General features: G+C 39.1%; 1 protein-coding gene across 4 annotated transcripts; it reads left to right on the top strand.

The window, feature by feature from the left end:
* Positions 1-8,815: 8,815 nt before the first annotated feature.
* Positions 8,816-15,893, top strand: LOC131019540 (protein NEDD1-like). Of its 4 annotated transcripts, none has more exons than XR_009100324.1 (11): positions 8,817-9,101; positions 9,257-9,366; positions 9,776-10,042; positions 10,137-10,241; positions 10,401-10,466; positions 10,596-10,817; positions 11,193-11,744; positions 13,609-14,193; positions 14,452-14,631; positions 14,702-14,900; positions 15,585-15,893. XR_009100324.1 is itself a non-coding variant. In XM_057948106.1 (10 exons), the coding sequence occupies exons 1-10, from the start codon at positions 8,945-8,947 to the stop codon at positions 14,807-14,809; spliced, it is 2,337 nt and encodes a 778-aa protein (XP_057804089.1). In that variant the 5' UTR covers positions 8,816-8,944; the 3' UTR covers positions 14,810-15,087. The 4 variants fall into 4 exon arrangements, 2 of the variants coding, with proteins under 2 accessions (XP_057804089.1, XP_057804088.1); XR_009100325.1 differs by having other exon boundaries at positions 8,819-9,101; positions 13,624-14,193; XM_057948106.1 differs by lacking the exon at positions 15,585-15,893 and having other exon boundaries at positions 8,816-9,101; positions 13,624-14,193; positions 14,702-15,087.
* The last annotated feature ends 3,797 nt before the right edge of the window (positions 15,894-19,690 follow it).

The raw sequence follows: 19,690 nt of genomic DNA, 5'->3' as shown, positions 1-19,690 counted from the left end.
GTGACCCTTCTGGCGAAGAAACTCGCGAATTTCAATGTTAAGGCCCCAGATGAAACAGCTGTAGTGGAGACCCGATTCCTTGATATCGGGCGTCTTGTGCGTTGGCGGATTGTCGAGGTTGATGAGAGAGGCGGTCATCGCCTGGTCCACCCGGAGGACAGCTCAGTTAGACCTGAACCGAAAGTTGCAAAGAAACAGGGGGCATCTCGCCCGGTCAGTAGCGAGATTGCCATGCTGACGGTCGAACTGAAGGAAATTAAGGACGAGCAGTTGATGTTGGGTGGAGAAGTGGCCACTATGAGGGACACCATGGAGGAAGGATTCAAAGCAATGGACGCTGGCTTTAAGGCAATCATGGACCGGTTGAATGCGGAGGATAGGTCCTCCGACCAAGACAATTAAGTTTTCTTACCCTGAACTTTTAGATTAGGTTTTGTTTTATCTTTTGATTTTCATGTTTTAGTGTCTCTAGAGTCTTGTTTAAGTCGGGTCTTACTTGCACTGTTTGATGGTGATGAGAATATGCATGCTGATCTTGGTCATGGTTTGATTTGGTGGTTGAGTATGGTATGCATGATAGTAGTTGTGAGCTTACGGATAGTACCCCACCAGTGAGATCAGGGCCAAATTTATGAAAAATCGCATATTTCTGGTGAGACTTTGCTGTACTAGGGAATCTAGATTTTGTTTGAGAACTTCTATTGCTGGTAATGACTTGTGTGATTAGGGCACATTTCTTTGATTAGGGCCCCAGATTTTTCTTTGTTGATGAATGTGATAAAATCCTTTGTTATGCCAATTTGGACCGAACTTATTCTTTCTTGAGCCTTTCTATTGCTATATCTAAAAGAAAGAATTGTTAAGGTGCATGAAATGGTAAACAAGGAACTGGAGAGAAGAAAGAAAATCTGGGCACAAAAAAAAATCAATGAAAAATATTGGTAAAAATCAAAGAAAGGTTGGTCCCTATTAAAACAGGGGAATAAAAGGCTGGTTGTAATTTCACTGAACATGTATGCTGAGTAAGGGTGATACTGAATTAGCCACTGAACCATATTTATCCCACCTTTGCTCCGTATACCCCATTACAACCAAACAAAGACCCTCTGATGAGTCATACTAGTGTGTTCCACTTGTAGTTTTCAATAAAACTCATAGAAGAACTGGTACAGCAAAGTAAGAGTGTATACACTTATCCCGGTACTTGAGAGAGATAGAAACTACTATCACACTTTATGCATAATCATTACTCTATGATTTGTGGTTAGATTGAACTGAATGATGCATGTTAGTATGATCTGATCCTGATATTGGTGCAAGTTTCGTGTCTCGTAGTTTTATTTCTTTCCTTTCAAACTTTTCGTCCGTGTCTTCTGTGAATCCACCTACATACTTGAGGGTAAGTATGGTTTAAGTGTGTAGGTGTGATGCGTCTTCGACTTTTGGGCCATTTGGCCCTATTTTTCTCATTATTTGTGTCAGTTCAGGTCTGTCCAGGGGAAAACGAAGTTGTTGAGGAAGGAAGGTCCAGTGGAGCGGAAACGGAAAGAATGTGGTTGGAATGGGCATTACCAAGCCCAGATTGCTATGTCATGTTTACCAGCATGGAGCTTCGGCCGCAGTACCTCTCCAATCTAACTTGGGGCATGGGAACCTGAAGCAACCCACCTGGTATGAATCAAACCGAAGGAAGCAATCCGTCTGACCACTACCATGAGAAGCAGATAGCCGAAGCCAGAAAAGGAAAGTAAATCTCGGGGATTTGGAAGAAGCAAAGAGAAGAAGGAGGAAGGAGCTAGAAGCATCGGAAGAAAGGGAAAGGTTGACTACAGCATGCAGCTGGAAGCTATCTTCAATGAGATCAATCACGGATTGAGCTAAAGAAGGAAAGAAGATCTCGATGAAGATATGAAGCTGGCGCAGCTGGGGTTGGACCTTTACCATGCAGCAGTATATAAGGAGGATATGTGCAGCGTGAAAGGACTCTTGGCCCTTTTGAAACTCTGTTTTATTTAGTTTACTACTTTGATCCTGCCGTGTGTGGCATTCAAACAATCTACATTCCAGTATTATTTTCTATTTCCGTTGTGTTTTTATTCGAACAAGATTCAAGGCTCGAGGCCGTAGGTACCATTTCTATTAATCAAGTATTTCCTTTTTATTACATGATGTGTTTTATTCATTTTGCATTTATGAATTCTGCTATGTGTGAGTAATCTCTTAGTTGAGGTTTTAGGGGTGAAAATAATTGTTGTCAACATGTAAACATTCGTGAGGCATTTGTTCTTTCGGTTGAGTCTCATGGTTCCGGAAGGATCTGTTCGAAACCATGGGCAGTAGGGGCCTAACGGGTGATCTCCGTTCAGTAAAACGCTGCCCATGTCAAGCAAAGGCCAGGGTGTACCAGTGCGTGACAACTGGTATACCCAAGACCGAGTAGCTGAGCAGCGTCAACAAAAGGCGTTGTAGATCCGAAAGGTGGGGAAAGGATTGATGGGATACACTGTCCCTCCTCAGTCTTGGGCTTCTCTAGAGACTATCCATCAACTGTGGCGAGGTATAAAGCCATGGTTATCGAACGAGGAAGGTAACTTCTGCGTCGTAGCATGTCTATGACTGGTCGGCTAACAAGCCGGAAATGGTTGTGTCCAGGAGGCATGTGTCACTCAAAGTGCAGAGTTGGGGACCTCGGGAGAGAAGGTTGGTGATGGTCATACTTGGTGAGTAACGGGTATGACTACCATCTAAGGAGAAGTGAAGCACTGCCTTGTGACCGGGGAATGTGTGACCTTCGGACCAAGTGACCACAATGGGATCAACCATCCTAAATGTGAAGTATACCCCCTTGAAATGCCCCAATGTCTTTGGGCCACGCCTTGGGTTTATATGGATCATGGACGGATTATCCGTATGCCTATGACCGAAAAGAATGTTGACAACAGTTATGACCTAACCGAGTAACCTCACCCATTTGTTATTATTGATCTTGTTAATTTCTTGTGCAGAGTATACAGATTGAGACTTGTGACACCTCAGTTTGTCGTTGGAGAACAAAGTAGTTCCTCACTCCCTGCGGGATTCGACCTTACACTTGCCACTAAGACTGAGTTCTTGTTGTGAGACGTTGGAGCGTGTATCGTCTGTACTAGGCATACACAAGTATTTTGCCCGCATCGCACGACAGGTGCGTGTCAATGACACAGTTGTTGATCCAGAATCTTCAGCATCTCCAGCCACCATTGTTTTCTTCTTCGCGTACTTGCGATCCCTTTTAGCTCGTAGTTCTTTGCGTTCTTCGTGTGGTAATTCAAGGCAATCTGTTTCGTAGTACCCTTTCTTTTTATTCATCCAAAATATTACACATCCTTGAGATCGGTAGTGGATGATTTCTTCTCTCCGCTCTTGTCGGTGGAGTGTCTGAACTTATGCTCTTTCTATTTTCCTTTGTAGTTCTTTTTGTGGAACTTCTTGTACCTGCGAAACTTGGATTCTATCTTATTGAATCTTTCAATCAACATTGCGTATTGACTGAAGAAATCCTATGGCTTCAGTTCAGTCGATTCCTTCGATTGCTTCTTACTTTTCTTTGATGAATCCTTCAATGTAGCTCCTTTCGATCCTAATGGAGCGTCTTCATCTGATCCACCGGCCTTCTTGGTCTCTAGGTTTCTACGGATGTCGAATTCGTTTGCCTTTAAATTTGAGAAAAGTTTATCAGTGGCAAGCATGTTGAATCTGAGCTTGGTCTGATGAGCGACTGCATAAATTTGCCAATCGCCTCGTGGAAGAGCACAAAGAATCTTTAAGTTGATTTCTCGTTGTGTATACTTGTCCTTCGAGATGGACTGAACCTCGTTCAGTATCTGATTGAACCTGTACTCTATCTTTTCTATTGATTCGTTCTTAAGCATCAGGAATGTGTCGAACTTTTGACAAGCTATGGACAACTTGTTCTCTTTGATTTTCTCTGATCCGATGCACATTCTTTCGAGAGTATCTCACATCTTCTTTGCAGTTTTGCAGTTCATGATCTTGGTGATGTGCTTGTCGGGAACTGTTCCAGAGATGATATTCTTGGCAAGATTATCCAGTTCATCTTGCTTTCTTTCTTCAGTGGTGAAGTCTGCCTTGAATTTGATCTAGACTTCATTATATGGATCTTTCGTGGTGTCAAGTGGAGTCCTCTTGACTGTTTCTGTGATGATGATTGGGCCTTTGGTGATGACGTCCCACATTCGGCAATGTTGAGCAGTGAGGTAGCTCTTGATCCGAAACTTCCATATGTCGTAGTTCTCTATATTGAACGCTGGTAGTGAAGTGGACCTGCTGAAGTTAGTATCCATGGTACAGAAAGGAGAAATAACATATAGAACGCACTTAGCACGTAGAAGACGAAAAGTTTTAAAACCCTCTTTTAGAAAATTATCTAGTTTAGTAGAACCGGGTCAAAGCAGTTTCTTCTTTTGTAAATGACTGAAGAAATATCAACTGATACTGAAGGAGGTTGACTGGAGTCAACAATTAAAGAAATCTTCAGTTGAAAAAGGGTTGTAGACTGGTACTGAAATAACTTCAGTATTTTGATTTCAGTTAAACACTAAGCTTTAACTGATATCTACGTAAGGGTTCAGTCTAGGTTTTGTAAATAGAGGAGTGTTATGAATCTTACTGATTATCCGATGATTTATCAGTTAGACTAATAACACTAGCAGCGAAAATAAACTTAAGAAATAGCCTTTAAGATTAACATGTTGTCAAATTAAAGTTTCACTTTGTGATTTATCAGTTTCAGTTCAGTAAAGAATTTGTGCACAAATAAGAAAGTAAATACTGAAAGCAATAAACAACGAAGGATTTTTACGTAGTTCGGAACAAGTTCCTACGTCCACGGTCAATTAAACACACTGACAATCACTTTGGGCTTGTGCTTGCGAGTGCACAACAAACCTTTCAACTGAAACAAAGTTTTAGTGCCAATACAATATATTGGACTTCTCGCCTCCTTCTTAACTCGCAGTTGCAATGACTACACTTCGTCTTGTGTGCGGGGGCTAATGATAACACTCATGTTTCCATTGTTTTTAGTGTTCATATGATGTTAATTTTATAGGAAATTGAGTGTTGGATGATTGTTTTGTGCTTAATTTGCTTTATCTTTTGAAACATGATTCTTACTCGAACTTTGAAGGAACTTTCAGGTTTATTGAGTTCGAATTTGGAAAACTTATCTGAAATAGAAGTTGTAGATCATCTCGATATGAGTTCGTGAGCATAAACGGATCATAAATCGGAGTTCGGACAAGAAAGTTATGACCAAAATAAGAAAGTCGCGCGCAGCAGCGAAACAGCGGCGACCCCGCGGCGACCGGGCGGAGACCGCCGCCCGAAGAAGGATTTTTGGGAAGGAGCCGGCGACCACCGGGCAGCCCGCCGAGTTTTCGGCGCCAGCGGCGTCCGCGCAGTGAGCGCCGTCCGATCGCCGCCAGACCGCCGCGCCTCCGTATTTTTGCGTTTTTTATGCGTTTTTCAAGTCCTTTTCGAGCTCAAACTCTGTATTTTACCCTGGTACTATAAATAGGTCTTATTTTGACCTATTTTGGGTTCCTTTTTCAGTTCCAAACTTTTATTTTTCAATTTCATAGCTTTAGAATTTATTGCTTTCCAGTTTTTACTGCTTGGATTGGATTTTCACAAGATTGAAGATTTAAGCTGCTACATTCGTTCTTATTCAGTTTTTATATAATTCAGTTTTTCCAATTGCTTTCTTTTTAATTATGTTTATGTTTTATTTCAGTATGTCTGGCTAGTTTCCTTTAGCTGATTCTAGGGTTTGTAAATAGTTGATTGAATTTATGTGATTTATTTGTTAATACCTTTGTGCCTTCCAGTTTATGATTCATAATTCCTGGTGCTTGATTTCTTGTGAATTATCTGATCAATAGTTTGCATGTTTAGCTATTCGGTTTGAGACCTAGCGGAGATAACTGTTTAGCGGATTCAGGAATGTATGATATGATTTTAACCTTGAGACCTAGCGGAGATAGGTGGATCATAGGGAGCTATTCTTAGGAGCTATTGGGAGTTATTAGATTTTCTTGAGACCTAACGGAGATAGATAATTTACTAATCTACGATCGTTGCTGCTCTAGCGAGAGTGATTGATTAATTAAGTGATCTCTCATCATAACTGGATTAAACTGGTACATAGGATTAATAGATTTATTATGTGGATTTAGTTAATGAATTTACTACCCTAGGATCAGTTGTCTTTTAATATTCGAATTTTCCTACCTCTTTTTAATTATTGTTAATTGCGTTTTAGTATAAGTTAATTAAACCTTCCTGCTTTCGTTTACCTGCATACTGTGAGAGTCTGTTTAGGAAATAGATATAGTGATTTCGTCATAATAGTCTCTGTGAATACGATACTCTGCTTGCTATTTTTGTGCTACAATTACACTGTTTAGTTGCAGTTTTTGTTGCTATAAAAATAGTGATCAGCTAATAACTCTTGAGTTCAGACCACTGTCTCGAACTCTCTCAAACTCTCTTTTCGCTCAGTTGAAAAAGGGGTTCGAATTACCAACTAGATTACAGAGAATAGGCTCTCTGTAATCGGAAACTTAGGCTTTGAATACAACAAAGGATTTGCCTAAGTACTCCCTCCGTCCCAATATTCAAGTCTCCTATTCCTTTTTGGGCCATCCCAATATTCAAGTCTCCTTTCCTTTTTTGGCATAAATTACAATACAATTAGTTCAATTAATTAGGTATTCTCTCTCCTCTCACAAACCAACCCACCTACCCCCTCCTCTCTCTCTCTCTCCTCACTTCTCTCTTCTCTCTCTCGTCATCTCCCCCCTCTCTCCTCTTCTTCTTTCACCACCATTTGGAATTAGTGCACCCAAATTTCCTTGAACTCACGCAACCTTCATTCTCCTCACTCTCTCTTCAATTCCTCTCTCCCCCTTTGAGAAAGCCGCCACATCTGGAAGACCGGCGAGGTCGCCGTCACGCCGGTCATCGGCGCTGCTTCCCCGTCACATCTGCTCTTCTCTCTCTATTTTCTCTCAATTCCAATTCCTTTCTCATATTGTGCCCTGGTTTTCCCTTTCGAAATGAGCCCTAACGCTCTCATCAAAATCATCGCTACTGCTTTCGATTTCCGGCGAGCAGTGGCCGACTCGTGTCGTCTGCTCTATTCTCAGAAGGACCGTCGAGATCGTCGCTCACTCTACCCCTTACTCTCTCACCGAAATGCACAGGCGAGTTTCCCCCTTTCGGAATGAGCCCTAGCTCTCTGCTCAGGCGGAACCGTTGCTGCCTCTCTTACAGTCCGTCCGGACTGTGTATCTTTGATTTTTGGGATGAAAATTTTATGTATCTTTGATTTTTGTGGTGGAGGATGCATTTATGTATGTGTGTGTTCTGCCAAAGATCTGTGTGTGTGAGTTTTGCAAGAGAGAAGGGCGAGAAGAGAGAGAATTGCAAGAGAGAAGGGCGAGAAGAGAGAGAAGAGAGAAGAGAGCTTAGAGCAATTTTTACATCTAATTATGAAATAAAATAACATTAACTAATACACTAATTATGTGGTCCCTACTATTTTTACATCTACTTTAGCTCTCCTAAATTCCCGTGCCCAAAAGCAAGGAGACTTGATTAATGGGACGGAGGGAGTAACTAAGAGAATGTGATCGAGTAATTAGTAAACTGATTTTGGCTTTGGATATTCTCTTCTTCGATTCAAACTTTGAAGGCAGTGAAAGGCTGAGTTGTAATTTTGGCAGAGGTTCAGCTTGTATGTTTGAATCGGTGAAAATTGTGATGTTCCACGAGCTCTATTTATAGGCGAAGTCTTGAATAGATCCGTTGGCAAGATGGTTTTCAAGAATTTGTCCGTTGTGAAAGAAGATTAGAATTTGGTTGAGGCTTTAATCTACAAGGTTCCTGATTTGGTGAAGAACGACGTCTCAAGTTACATGAGTAAGGCGCCTCTGAAAAGTTAGCACAAAAAATGTATGCTCTACAAAAAAGAACGATCTTCAAAAAAGTAGGTTTGCAAAAAAAAAAAAAATGGCTTTGGGGTGGGTGGGTGGGTGGGTGGGTGGGGAATGGTGGGGGCAACGGTCAAAAAATTAGATTTGCGAAAAAAAATGGCGGGGTGGGGTGGGGGGGGGGGTAAGGGGTTGGGGGTGGTGCAGGGTGGGGTGGCGAAAATACCATATTTGTAAAAATGAAATGCATTTTTTGTATAATTTAATGCATTTTTATGTGAATACTTTATGCATTTTTGTGTGATTTTATATGCATGTGAAACATGTCTATTTTTTTGAGGGGATGGTAGAGGGGTGGTGGTGGGGAGGGTTGGGGGGTGGTGTGGGGTGCGGTGGCAAAAATACCAAATTTGTAAAAATGAAATGCATTTTCTGTTCAAAGTTATGCATTTTTATGTGAAAACTTTATGCATCTTTGTGTGATATTATATGCATATAAAATATGTCTATTTTGAGAAAATCTAATTTTTTTTAATTCCTTGATTTTACCCCTCTACAGATTTTGCCTTCGAATGCTTGGAAGCTCCTTGCCACGTGTCACAATCTTGATGCGCTACATGTCACAAATGTGTGGTTTAGATTTGAACATACGGATCTACCATAAGCTCGAATACTACATGATCCTATTCCTATATATATATATATAAAAGTGGCCTTTATAATTTAAACACCAAAATTTCCCGTTATACGTAATGTATTTGGAGTATAAAGAAAGCATAATAAGCGAGTATTTATATTTACTTAAATTTAAAAGGCGCCCTGGTTTTTAGCCCAATTCTAATTTTCAAATTTCTTCCAGAAAAGAAACCATCATTTCATCTCACCTCCCACTCTCTACACAAACACACCCCAAAATCCCCAATTTTCCCCACACACTGTGTTATTGAATCATGAATTTGGCGGAATCGGCCAAGCTGCTGCTGGCGGCCAGCAGCGGTGACACCGTCAAGCTCTTCGACATCTCGGTGGAGCCTCAAAACCCCTGTGTTCTCACCCACTCTCCATCGCCAGGCTCACGCGTGAATTCTGTCAGATGGAACCACAACAGTTAGTGCATTCTCACTTCATCTTTTCGTAGATCAATTCTTTTTTCCTAGTTTACTGGAATTTCTTTTCCTACTTATGTTTGCTTGTTGACTGGGAGTTACCTGCACTTTTTTTTTGGAGGGGAGGTTGAGTTCTTCGTTTTTTCGGTTTGCCAGATTTGGTATTGGCTAGCGCTGGGGAAGATGGTAAGGTTTCATTATGGCGGAAGAACGGGCAAAGCTTGTGGATGGTGCCGGCCAAGAATGCCAGGGGCGAAACAGTTGAGGTACATTGTCTAAAATTAAGAGCTCTTTTCCGTAGATTAGATTGAAATACATCCATTTTTCTGTTTTATATACTAGTTATGCTTACACTGCGTTCTAATCTTTAAAGTGACTGAGATTGTAGCAGAGGTTCCAACTAATATTTTGGAATTGTACCATTTTTTGGATTGCGCTATCTGACGTGTGTCTTTAACTAGATAAGAGCGCAATCATAGATTTTTCATCAGTGGATTCTTTCATAATATTTGTATGTGTTACTTGACAAAAAATAAATATTAATATGTGTTAATGATGCTATCTAAGTTATAGGACCGTGAATAAAGTTGAGATAATAATAAGCAAATGTCAATCTCCTAGGGATCTTCTACATAGCAAGTTTTTTGGTCTCATAATTGTTCTTGTATGTCTAAGCCTTCAGAATCTATATCAACTATCAGCTTCAGCAATAAAGGATCTCGATATCTTTGCTCTGGTGGAACTGGTCAAGTTGTGAGAATATGGGATCTTCAGAACAAACGATGCGTCAAATGGTTGAAAGGCCATACTGATACAATAACAGGGGCTATGTACAACTGCAAAGATGAGCATATAGCTTCTGTAAGTCGTAAAGGAGATATTATACTTCACAACCTTGCTTCTGGCACAAAAGCTGCTGAACTCAGGGACCCTAATGGACAGGTTAGCTATATTGTTCTGAGCACTCATGACTTCCTCTTAAACATTTTTTGGCTATGTTAACGACTAATTTTTTTCGAAAACATTACAAGACCAGGTTCTGGGTTCACTCGATTATTCTCGGATGAGCAGGCACCTTTTGGTTACAGCTGGTGATGATGGGTCCATTCATATGTGGGATACAACTGGTCGCAGTCCAAAGGTTAGCATTCTTTCCTTTTTTCTTTTTGCCTGTCAGACTAAGTCCCTTCCTATACTGAATTAGTTTGACAAGTTTTGCAATTGTCCTTACTTCATTCTAATATGGCTTGAGGGGCTGTTACTTTTATTATATTACATAAAGCCCTTTTGCATTTTTCAGGCTTCTTGGCTGAAGCAGCATTCAGCACCTACATCTGCTGTTAGTTTTTCACCATCCAATGACAAGGTCTCTTGCTTATCTGCTTTATGTTCATTTTTTATGTCCTCTTAGGGCATTAGTGTTCCCTGGAATGGAACTTTGGTGTAACTCACATTCCATATAGTAATGGTTTTATTTTTCTTGTGTATCTGACAGATTATTGCTAGTGTTGGCCTAGATATGAAGTTATACACATTTGACTCAGGGTCAAAGAAGCCATCTTCTTGTATTCCTTATGAGGCTCCCTTTTCTTCGCTCGCATTCACTGATGACGGATTAACCTTGGCAGCTGGTACAAGCACTGGGCAGGTTGTATTCTATGATGTTCGTGGGAAACCACAGCCAATCACAGTTCTTCGCGCATATGGGAATTCTGAGGTGATTATCACAATTCAAGAATCATTTGAACTTCCTGTTTGGAGAATTGATTATATTACTAATGGTTATTTTGTGCTAATTACTGCAAAAAGTACTTGTACTAAAACTCCTGTATCGTGATCTATTGTTATTCTGTTGGAATGTTTCAATGCTTGTCAAGAACACCCTAGATTTGAATCTTTCTTCATAATTAGTAGCTGGTAATAAAGCTGATCAGAGGATCACTTTCCAGTTTCCCCGTGAAACAAAATATCATGATGAGCTCGTACAATGTCACATAGAAGAACAACATTTGCATTGTTTGAGTCCATTATTTTCAGCACCAAAATATTGCTAGGCAACTGCATTGTACTCATGAAACATGATCTTTATCAGGCTGTCACAAATCTCTGTTGGCAAAGGTCAAAACCGGTGATGGTTAATGAGAGCAACTGCTCAGACGAAACTGTTCTTTTGGCTGGTGACGTGGGGGATTCTGTTCTTATGCCCGATCCACTTCCTTCTCGGGCATCTTCTAGCCTTTCAATGCCCTCAATGGTGTCTGGAACTAGGAATCCTATCCGAACTGGGTCTGGAGATTTATTTTCTTTTCCTGCAGGATCTGCATCAAGCTCTCTTAACTTACCTGTCTCAGAGGAAACACCTCTCCGAAGCAGCTTATTGACTGGTGGAGCTCTCACGAGATTGCATGCACCTCGAAGCTATAACTTCAAGGATGATATGGAGGTGTTCTCCCCTCTTATGGAAGTTCAATCAATTACACCTTCTGTTGACAAATTGTGGGATGATCGTGATGTTTCAAAGAAAGATCTGGATAGAAAATCTTCTTTTTTGTTTCCTTCAAGAAGATTTGGTCTTTCAGAAGAAGGCACTAATAATACTCATCCAATATTTGACTGGAAATCTAACTCATCATCAGCTAAACAGGTACGTTTTGCTAGTCTCAGTGGTTTCTTTTTATATCTGTCATTTCTTTTTATTGGAAGTCAGGTTATACTGCAGGATGTAGTAGAAATTTAGTAGTGATCATAAGGTTCGAAGTTTGTTATCATACCTGATAGTGAAAAGTGATAACTTATCTCTATTGGTGTTATCCACTCTAGAATGGTAAGTTAATTTTAAAAACTGAAAAAAAGAAAAAGAAAATTGGTTAAGGGATTTTGCATGGGTGTTGCTTAAATCAACTGACGTCTGACAGATTCATTCTTGTTTCTACAAGGAAGTAACAAGGTCAGCGATGATATGAAAATGTCCTTGGAGTTGTTGCTTGTATGATTGGTTACTACAAATGATTCTTGGCAAATTCTGGCCCTATATACTGAAATGTAGTTGATATATGCTTCAAACTCCCTGTTTACTGCATGCAAAATCACCCTGTCTTCTATCTAGTTTAAACCTCAAATGCTTTTTCCTATCCATTTCTAGGCAATGGCAGTGAATGCTTTTTTATTTTACCCAGGTTGAAATGTTCCTTGATTAATTCAGTTGCTGACTTCATTAAGATCCATGGATTTGTAGTCATAAGCTTTTATTTAAAAGCATCTGGTGCACAATGGTATAGTAGACTGAGTGATTTCTTCTTATAGGTAGTATTTTGGAGAAACACATGAAACCTTCATCTCGATTCTTGAATATTTTTCTCAAAGCTCAAAAGTTTATAGCTGCTTTTTAATTTGTCCTGTGAAGGTCTTAGGTATAAAGACCTTATTTGTGTAACACACCTAGACCATTGGTGTTTCTATTATTCGCCACCCCCTCCCTCCTCAGAGAACACTTTCCCTTAGCTGGATTGATTTGTTTGTATATTATTAATTCAACATGCACTGCAATTCAATGTCCCCTAGTTGCCATTTTCTTACCTTTTGGATCTAGTCAATATATCATTAACATTTAGAGACTTGAAGCCATATTTGGAATTTTTTCTGGTATCATTTATGATATCTCCTTGTTTGACATTTGGTTTGGTTTGGAAATATTCTTGATCTCAAGCAGTTTAAACTTGGGTGGTTGCATTAATTTGTGGAAGCATTTCCAAGCGTTCAAGGAACTTCTTGCTCCCATTGGACAATTTATATCCATATGCTTTAGGACCAACAAATGGCAAGTGCTTTTCCTTGTGGATTCTATATCAATGGGAACTTGGGTGGACAGTTAGAGCCAATTTCTAAATTCAGGGGCAAATCATTTGAGAAACCCCCTATGGACCAAAGAAGTAGTTTACTGAAACTAAACCAAGGCTTATTCACAAACAAGTGTTTTGTATAGGGTTCACTTAATTATATTTTACTATCTCCGTCCCAAAAGAGTATGCTCACTTTCCTTTTTCGTTCGTCCCACAAGAGTATGCAACCCATTTTTGGACATGATCCCACCACTAATCTCTTATTTTCTTTATCCTCACATTCAACACTATTTACAACTTTACCAATATGGCCCACCATTATTTCTCCAGCCGACTTACAAAAGTGGACCCCTTTCTCCACTCACAATAACATTTATTAAAACCCGTGCCGAACAAACTAAGCATACTCTTACGGGACGGAGGTAGTATTAGATATTAGGTGGATTAAATGGAGTGAAACTTATGAAATACCATCGCTAGACTTTCACTGAACAAGTTGTATAATTTCATTACTTGCTCACCGATTACTTGTACAACTGCTTTCTATTAAACATTGTCTGCATTCTGTTATTTAGACTGTTCTGTTCCTTGGCATAGTTATACTTTATTGGCCATTAGAATTGATAAATATTTGGAACTTGTCATCTTGCAATGTAAATTTTGATACAGTTGAAGCCCTTGCAGGATGATACTGCTTCTACATACACACAGTTGGCATCTACACCTGCATCTACCCGTACGGATGATGCTTCCTCCATCACTCCACCTGAAGCTTGGGGTGGCGAGAGATTATCAGACAAATCCAGTCAGCTTCCCCAATCTATCAACCTGCCTTCTCGTGTTGCAACGTCTGGACTATTGTTGTCTGGTCTACAACTACTAGACAGTCTCCCCACAAATCAAAGTACAAGCAGTTTAATATCAAGCCTGAGCCTGAACAGTTTACGAGTCAGAGAAACCCTCAATCATGAAGGATCTATAGAAGCTGTTTCCTCTCCTTTAGGTACAAAAGGCATTACAGCACAGGCTAATCTAGAGAATCTTGGTCTAACTCTGTCTCATCCTAGAAGATTCTCCAGTTATGCAGAGAGAATAGGTGCCACACCATCCTTAAATGATACTTCATCTTTTCCCGGGGGTTCCCCAAAATCTAAGAAAACAGGAGCAGAAACTAGGGAAGAGCTTCTCAATAGCTTGTTATCAAGGTCTGAAATACCGTCAGCCTCAGGATCCAGTGCACGTGCAACTATAAATGTAAGCAACAATCAAATGTTGCAGTCTCTGTTTTTGAATTTTGTGCAGTCGTTTTTCTGGTATGCATTCTTTCGTTTGACATATAACATTTATGTGTGCTTTAACAAGATGCAATTTGGTGTTGTGACTCCATTTATGAACAATATTCAAGCTCTGTTGTTCCTTTAATGCAGTGCTGTATATGTGCTGAATCATTAAAAATGCCTGAGTCATATTTCCATGACAGTGCTTAATCAAACTTGTGTAATTATTTTGTAGGGTGGAATGACACATTTGCCAAAAGCTTCCTTACAGTCCGACTCACAGCAGGGAAATTCTTTCACACTCCAGCTTTTTCAGCGTACACTTGAAGAAACTCTTGCTTCATTTCAGAAATCTATCCATGATGACATGCGTAATCTTCACTTGGAAATATTGAGGCAATTCCATATGCAGGAGGTATAAATCTGATATCTTGCCTGTTGGGTCTCGTTACTCTGATACCCTAACATTTGCCAGTAATGTGCAGATGGAGATGTCCAAGTCCATGGGAATGATATTGGAAAATCAGGCTGAGATTGTGAAAGAACTTCAATCACTTCGAAAGGAAACACAACAGCTTCGTCAGCTGCTCTGAGTATATTGTGCCCGACCCTGTTGCTAAGGTTCCTTCTTTTAGGTGCTGTTCGATTACAGTCATTCATCAAGTATCTGTAAAAAGAAAATAGGTATCGTTTTATTGATGTTTCTATATATTTTTTACTTTCCACTTTATTGATGTTTCTATATATTTTTTTACTTTGGAAATGGTGTGGTGTTGGGAGAGTAATATTACATACGCAGAGAGGGCTACCGAGTTTTTTACTGAAAAATGATTATACTGTTGTTAAATATCTCAATTAGCTTGTTGATTCAGTAGTGTGTTTTTGAGCTTTAGATTCCTTCAACATCATCTCTATGTATGATCATGGCTTTAGCTTTTAGCATTCTTGATCTTGGAAAGGAAAATGATCTTATTGGATGTTACCTCAATACCGGAGTTAATAAATTATTGATTAAACATTACGCGTAGAAGCCAAAAAGAATTAAAAAGAAATCCAAGGATTGACTTATTCTGCAAGTTATCAGTGAGGTTAGACTTTAGAGTCCACCTGTAAGACCCCGAATTTTTAAACCAAATCGCTTTCATTGTGGATGATTTCTTTGTTCATGTCATGAAGTTTTGTTTAGTCAATACTCACCATTCCCTACTATTCTACTAAATCAAGCAAAATAAAATATTGCACATGTTAGTTTGTGACTACATAAATACAGTTTCATGTTGAGGGGGTTAAACTGCAAACATTAGAGTTTGAGGAACATGCATGCAAATAGGTTAAAAATAGCTGAAAGTTTGTTATAACCGTGTGCAGGGAAGGTTCTTTCTCATGCACTGAGTATATTGAGCCGTTGGTGATTGATGGATCAGATTATCCCATTCAGTAGTATATATAAGTTGTATCTTTGTAGTTTTATCATCTTTTTTACATGAATTAGTTTCATAGGGAAATGATTTGGAGAGATTGAGAGATAAGAACAATGGTCGCAGTTTTTGAGCAACTAGTTCTTGCTTGATCTTGTATCTGTAGGATTTTTTTTTGTATTAATAGTCAATTCTCAACGGTTGACTTTCCATGGATGTAGGCCTTACGATTAAACCACATAAAATCCTTGTTTCTACATTTTCGTTCTTTAGTTTCTATTTTGTTCTTAGTCCATTGTTGTTGCGTTCTGTTGTCTTTCTTGGCGAGATCTTGAGAGTTTTGCACATTGCGATTTCAAATTTACATTTGGCGTCGTATGTGGAAAACAAGGAAGGCGAGGATAAACAAATTTGAACTGGATATGGCGACTACCAAGTATGATATTGAGAAGTTTACGGGTAAAATTGGGTTTGGACTTTGGAAGATTAAAATGAAGGACATTTTGATTCACCAAGGATTAACATATGCGCTAAAAGGGGAGAAGAATTTACTTGATACGATTAGCAAAGAAAAAAGATTGTAATTGTTGGAGAAGGCTCAACACCTTCATCTTGTGCTTTGGTGATAAGGTATTAAGAGAGTGACCAAAGAAACCAGTGTAGTTGGAGTTTGGAAAAAACTTGAGAGCCTCTATATAACCAAATCTTTGGTCAATCGTCTATACACCAAGCATAGGTTGTACTCCTTTAATATAATAGATGATAAAAGGATTCTAGATCAATTAGATGAGATCAACAAAGTAGTTGATGATTCAAAGAAAATAGGGGTCAAAATGGAAGATGAAGACAAGGCTATCATCTTGTTGAATGCATTGCCAAGATCCTTTGAACACTTAAAAGGATGTCATGCTACATGGCAGAGAGACTTCAATAACTATAGATGAAGTTCAATTTGCACTAAGGGCCAAAGAGTTGTAAAAGGTTTCAAATGACAAGAATGATGCAACAAGTGAAAGCTTGAACATAAAGAAACAAAGAAAGTAAGGTACAAATGGAAAGAAGGCTCACAGAATTCTGAAAAGAAGAATGAGAAAAAGGAAAACAGAAGGTGTCATCGTTGCAAGAAGCTTGGCCGTTTAAAAAGGGATTGCTACTTATGAAAAAGAAAGCAAGCACAGAAAAATCAAACACCACATACTGCTGAAGTGGTTGAGCACTGATAGAATGCAGAGATGCTAAACATAGTGGATCAACAACTCTGTGATGAATGAATTCTTGACTTTGGATGCATCTATTATATATGCCTATACAAGAACTGGTTCATCATGTGGAGTATGAAGAGAAGGGATCTGTATTGTTGGGCAATGATTAAGTATGTGCAGCGAAAGGGATTGGGAATATTAAGCTGAGAATGCATGATGGCTCAGTCAGAGTTCTTGCAGATGTAAGGTACATTCCGAATTTAAAGAGAAAAATAATATCTTTTGGAATGTTGGAAGCAAAAATATATTGGTTTGAATATGGAAATGGTGTTCTACATGCCATGAAAGGTTCTAAGGTTATCATGAAGGGAATAAAAACAAAAGTTTATATTATCTAGATGCTGAAACCATTGTAGGAGAATAAGATGCTAGCTCTGCAGATGAGACAAAGATATAACATGCAAAGCTTAGCCATGTTGGAGAAAAAGGTCTCAATGAGTTGTTGAAGTAGAGAAAACTGAAACGCCACCACGGTTTCAAGATCAGTGCATGTGAAGAATGTATTTTATGAAAGAGTAATAAGCTCTCATACATCACAAGCAGATGGTTTTAGCTCAAGTACTAGACTATGTCCAAAATCGGCTAGGCTAGGTCCATGAGAACTCCTAATTATTGGTTAGTTGGTTTGAATTTTTTAGTCGGTCGGTCTGCCGAACTGATCGATGCACAATCCTAGTAGGCTGTCTCTGAGGAGTGACAACTACAATTTAACAATAATTAAATTTTTATGAAAATATTTTATGTCATATATGGACGCAACACATAATGGAAGCTTAACTAGAAACTAATAGAAATTATTCATTTGAAACAATATCAGTAGAAATTTTATTATAATTTAAAAAAAACACCCAAAGGGTGAGAGGTTAGGCAGACCCCCAACTTGTAAATACACATCACCCAGAATCCCATACATGACGCTGCGCAAACGTGACAACGCCCAACAGAAACTACGGGGAAAAAATGAAAACAGACCGAGCAAAACTATACAAAGATGCAGAGCCCAAAAGTGACTACATCTAGAGGTCAAAAGAAACAACATAAAAAAAGAGACAAACCAAAACAAACTAACTGATGGGTGCGTTTTAGTTATTTATTTTCGTGTTGTTTGCCATGGATTTTATTTGATATTACCCAAGTTTGTTGGTATTTTGGTGCAGAAATTGAAGAGATTGATGTTGATGGAGTCGAGAAGAAGAAAGAAGAAAATGAAGAGATTTGAATGCATATTAGTAAAGAATACGAAAGATGCAAGGAATTAAAGATTTAATGGATTTTATATAATTTCCCTCTTATTTTCCTTTAGGAATTTAGTCATTAATTAGTGGGCTAGGACTTGAATTAGTTTCTTGGCCCATTAATACATAGTGACGTGTAGTTTTGCTTTTGATGAGGAGTTCTCTTATTATTAGGTTTTGACCTTGATATTGGAAAGAGGGATTTTGGACGAGAATCAACACATCATCCGACGGCAGGAGTAGATTATTTGTTTTTAGTTATAGTTTTTATTTCTTTTGTGCACGAGTTTGAAGAACAATTCGGTAACCAGTATTGATTAATTTCTTATTGCTTTTATTTTCTTATGATTTCTTATTTATTTATTATGTTTTATTTGAATATTATGAGTAGCTAATTTTCTTGATTCAGCGAGAATAAAGAAGCACTAATTTATTAATCTGTGAGACCTAATTGAGCATAAAATTGGTTCCTATTGATTTCGATTTATTCCTAGGGTTTAAAGATGTTGGGAACCTTGTGGAATATCCTAATCCTTGTTTTGATGATACCAAAATTCATAGGTCTTAATTGTAATAGACTATAACAGTTTTGAACTCAAGTGTTAGAGTTCGTTTCTAGTTTAGTATGCGGTTCGGAAGACTGAAGACTGAAGGACTGAAGACTGAAGATACCAACTGAAGTATCAGTTGAAGAATCAGTTTGGAACTGATTACTTAATGCGTGCCACAGACTGATACTAAAGTCAAGTATCAGTTGTACATTCTTCCTCGGACTGATCTTCCAACGTTCAAAGGAAGCCACGTACTCACAAGAGTACAGCCGCATTAAATGCAGAGATCTTAGGATCTTATCTCTGCAGAGGTCATTCCTATTTGGTGGTTACTTTATCAGAGACGTCACATCTTCTGTCCCTCAAGAGAGCCGTTTCCACCAGATAAGGAACCTCGAAGATTGAAGCCTCAGCCCAAATTCGAATTGCTCTCCAACGGAAGAAATCTTGAGGACGTTCTACGCCAACGGATCTATTCAAGAGTTCTCCTACAAATAGCGCTCGAGGATCACTTCAACCTTCACCGATTCAACGACATAAGCTGAAGCTCTGCCGAAATTGCTACTCAGCCTAAAGCTTAACCTCCCCAAAGCTTGAATCGAAGAAGAGAATTCCAAAGCCAAAATCAGTCACTACTGATTACATACATTCTCTTAGACCTTAGGCAAACATCTGTTTACCCAGAAGCCAAGGTCAGACTTGCTACAAAGAACTTGTTCTTTGCAGTATAGTTGGCACTCGTTCAAACCTCCTTTCCAAAAGAAAGATTTGAGTGTTTTGAGTGATTCGGAGTTCAGAAGGGTTTTCTGACTCTGAGAGTATTAGCGCGGGTTGTGCTAAGCAAGAGAAATCCGACACGAGTGAAGTGTGGGTACTGAAGAAGGGTTTTCTTCAGTGGTACGGTTGTGTGCACCCGGCAAGCACACGGTTTGGTTTGCAGTGCACCTGTTAAGAACTTGCGGAGTGGATTGTTGGTCTGATCAACCGACCGTGGATGTAGGAAAGGGT

The sequence above is a fragment of the Salvia miltiorrhiza genome, chromosome 4 (genome assembly GCF_028751815.1).
Source record: "Salvia miltiorrhiza cultivar Shanhuang (shh) chromosome 4, IMPLAD_Smil_shh, whole genome shotgun sequence".
Classification (NCBI taxonomy): Eukaryota; Viridiplantae; Streptophyta; class Magnoliopsida; order Lamiales; family Lamiaceae; genus Salvia; species Salvia miltiorrhiza.
Note: the sequence above shows the minus strand (reverse complement) of the source record. Positions and strands in the feature narration are given on the sequence as shown.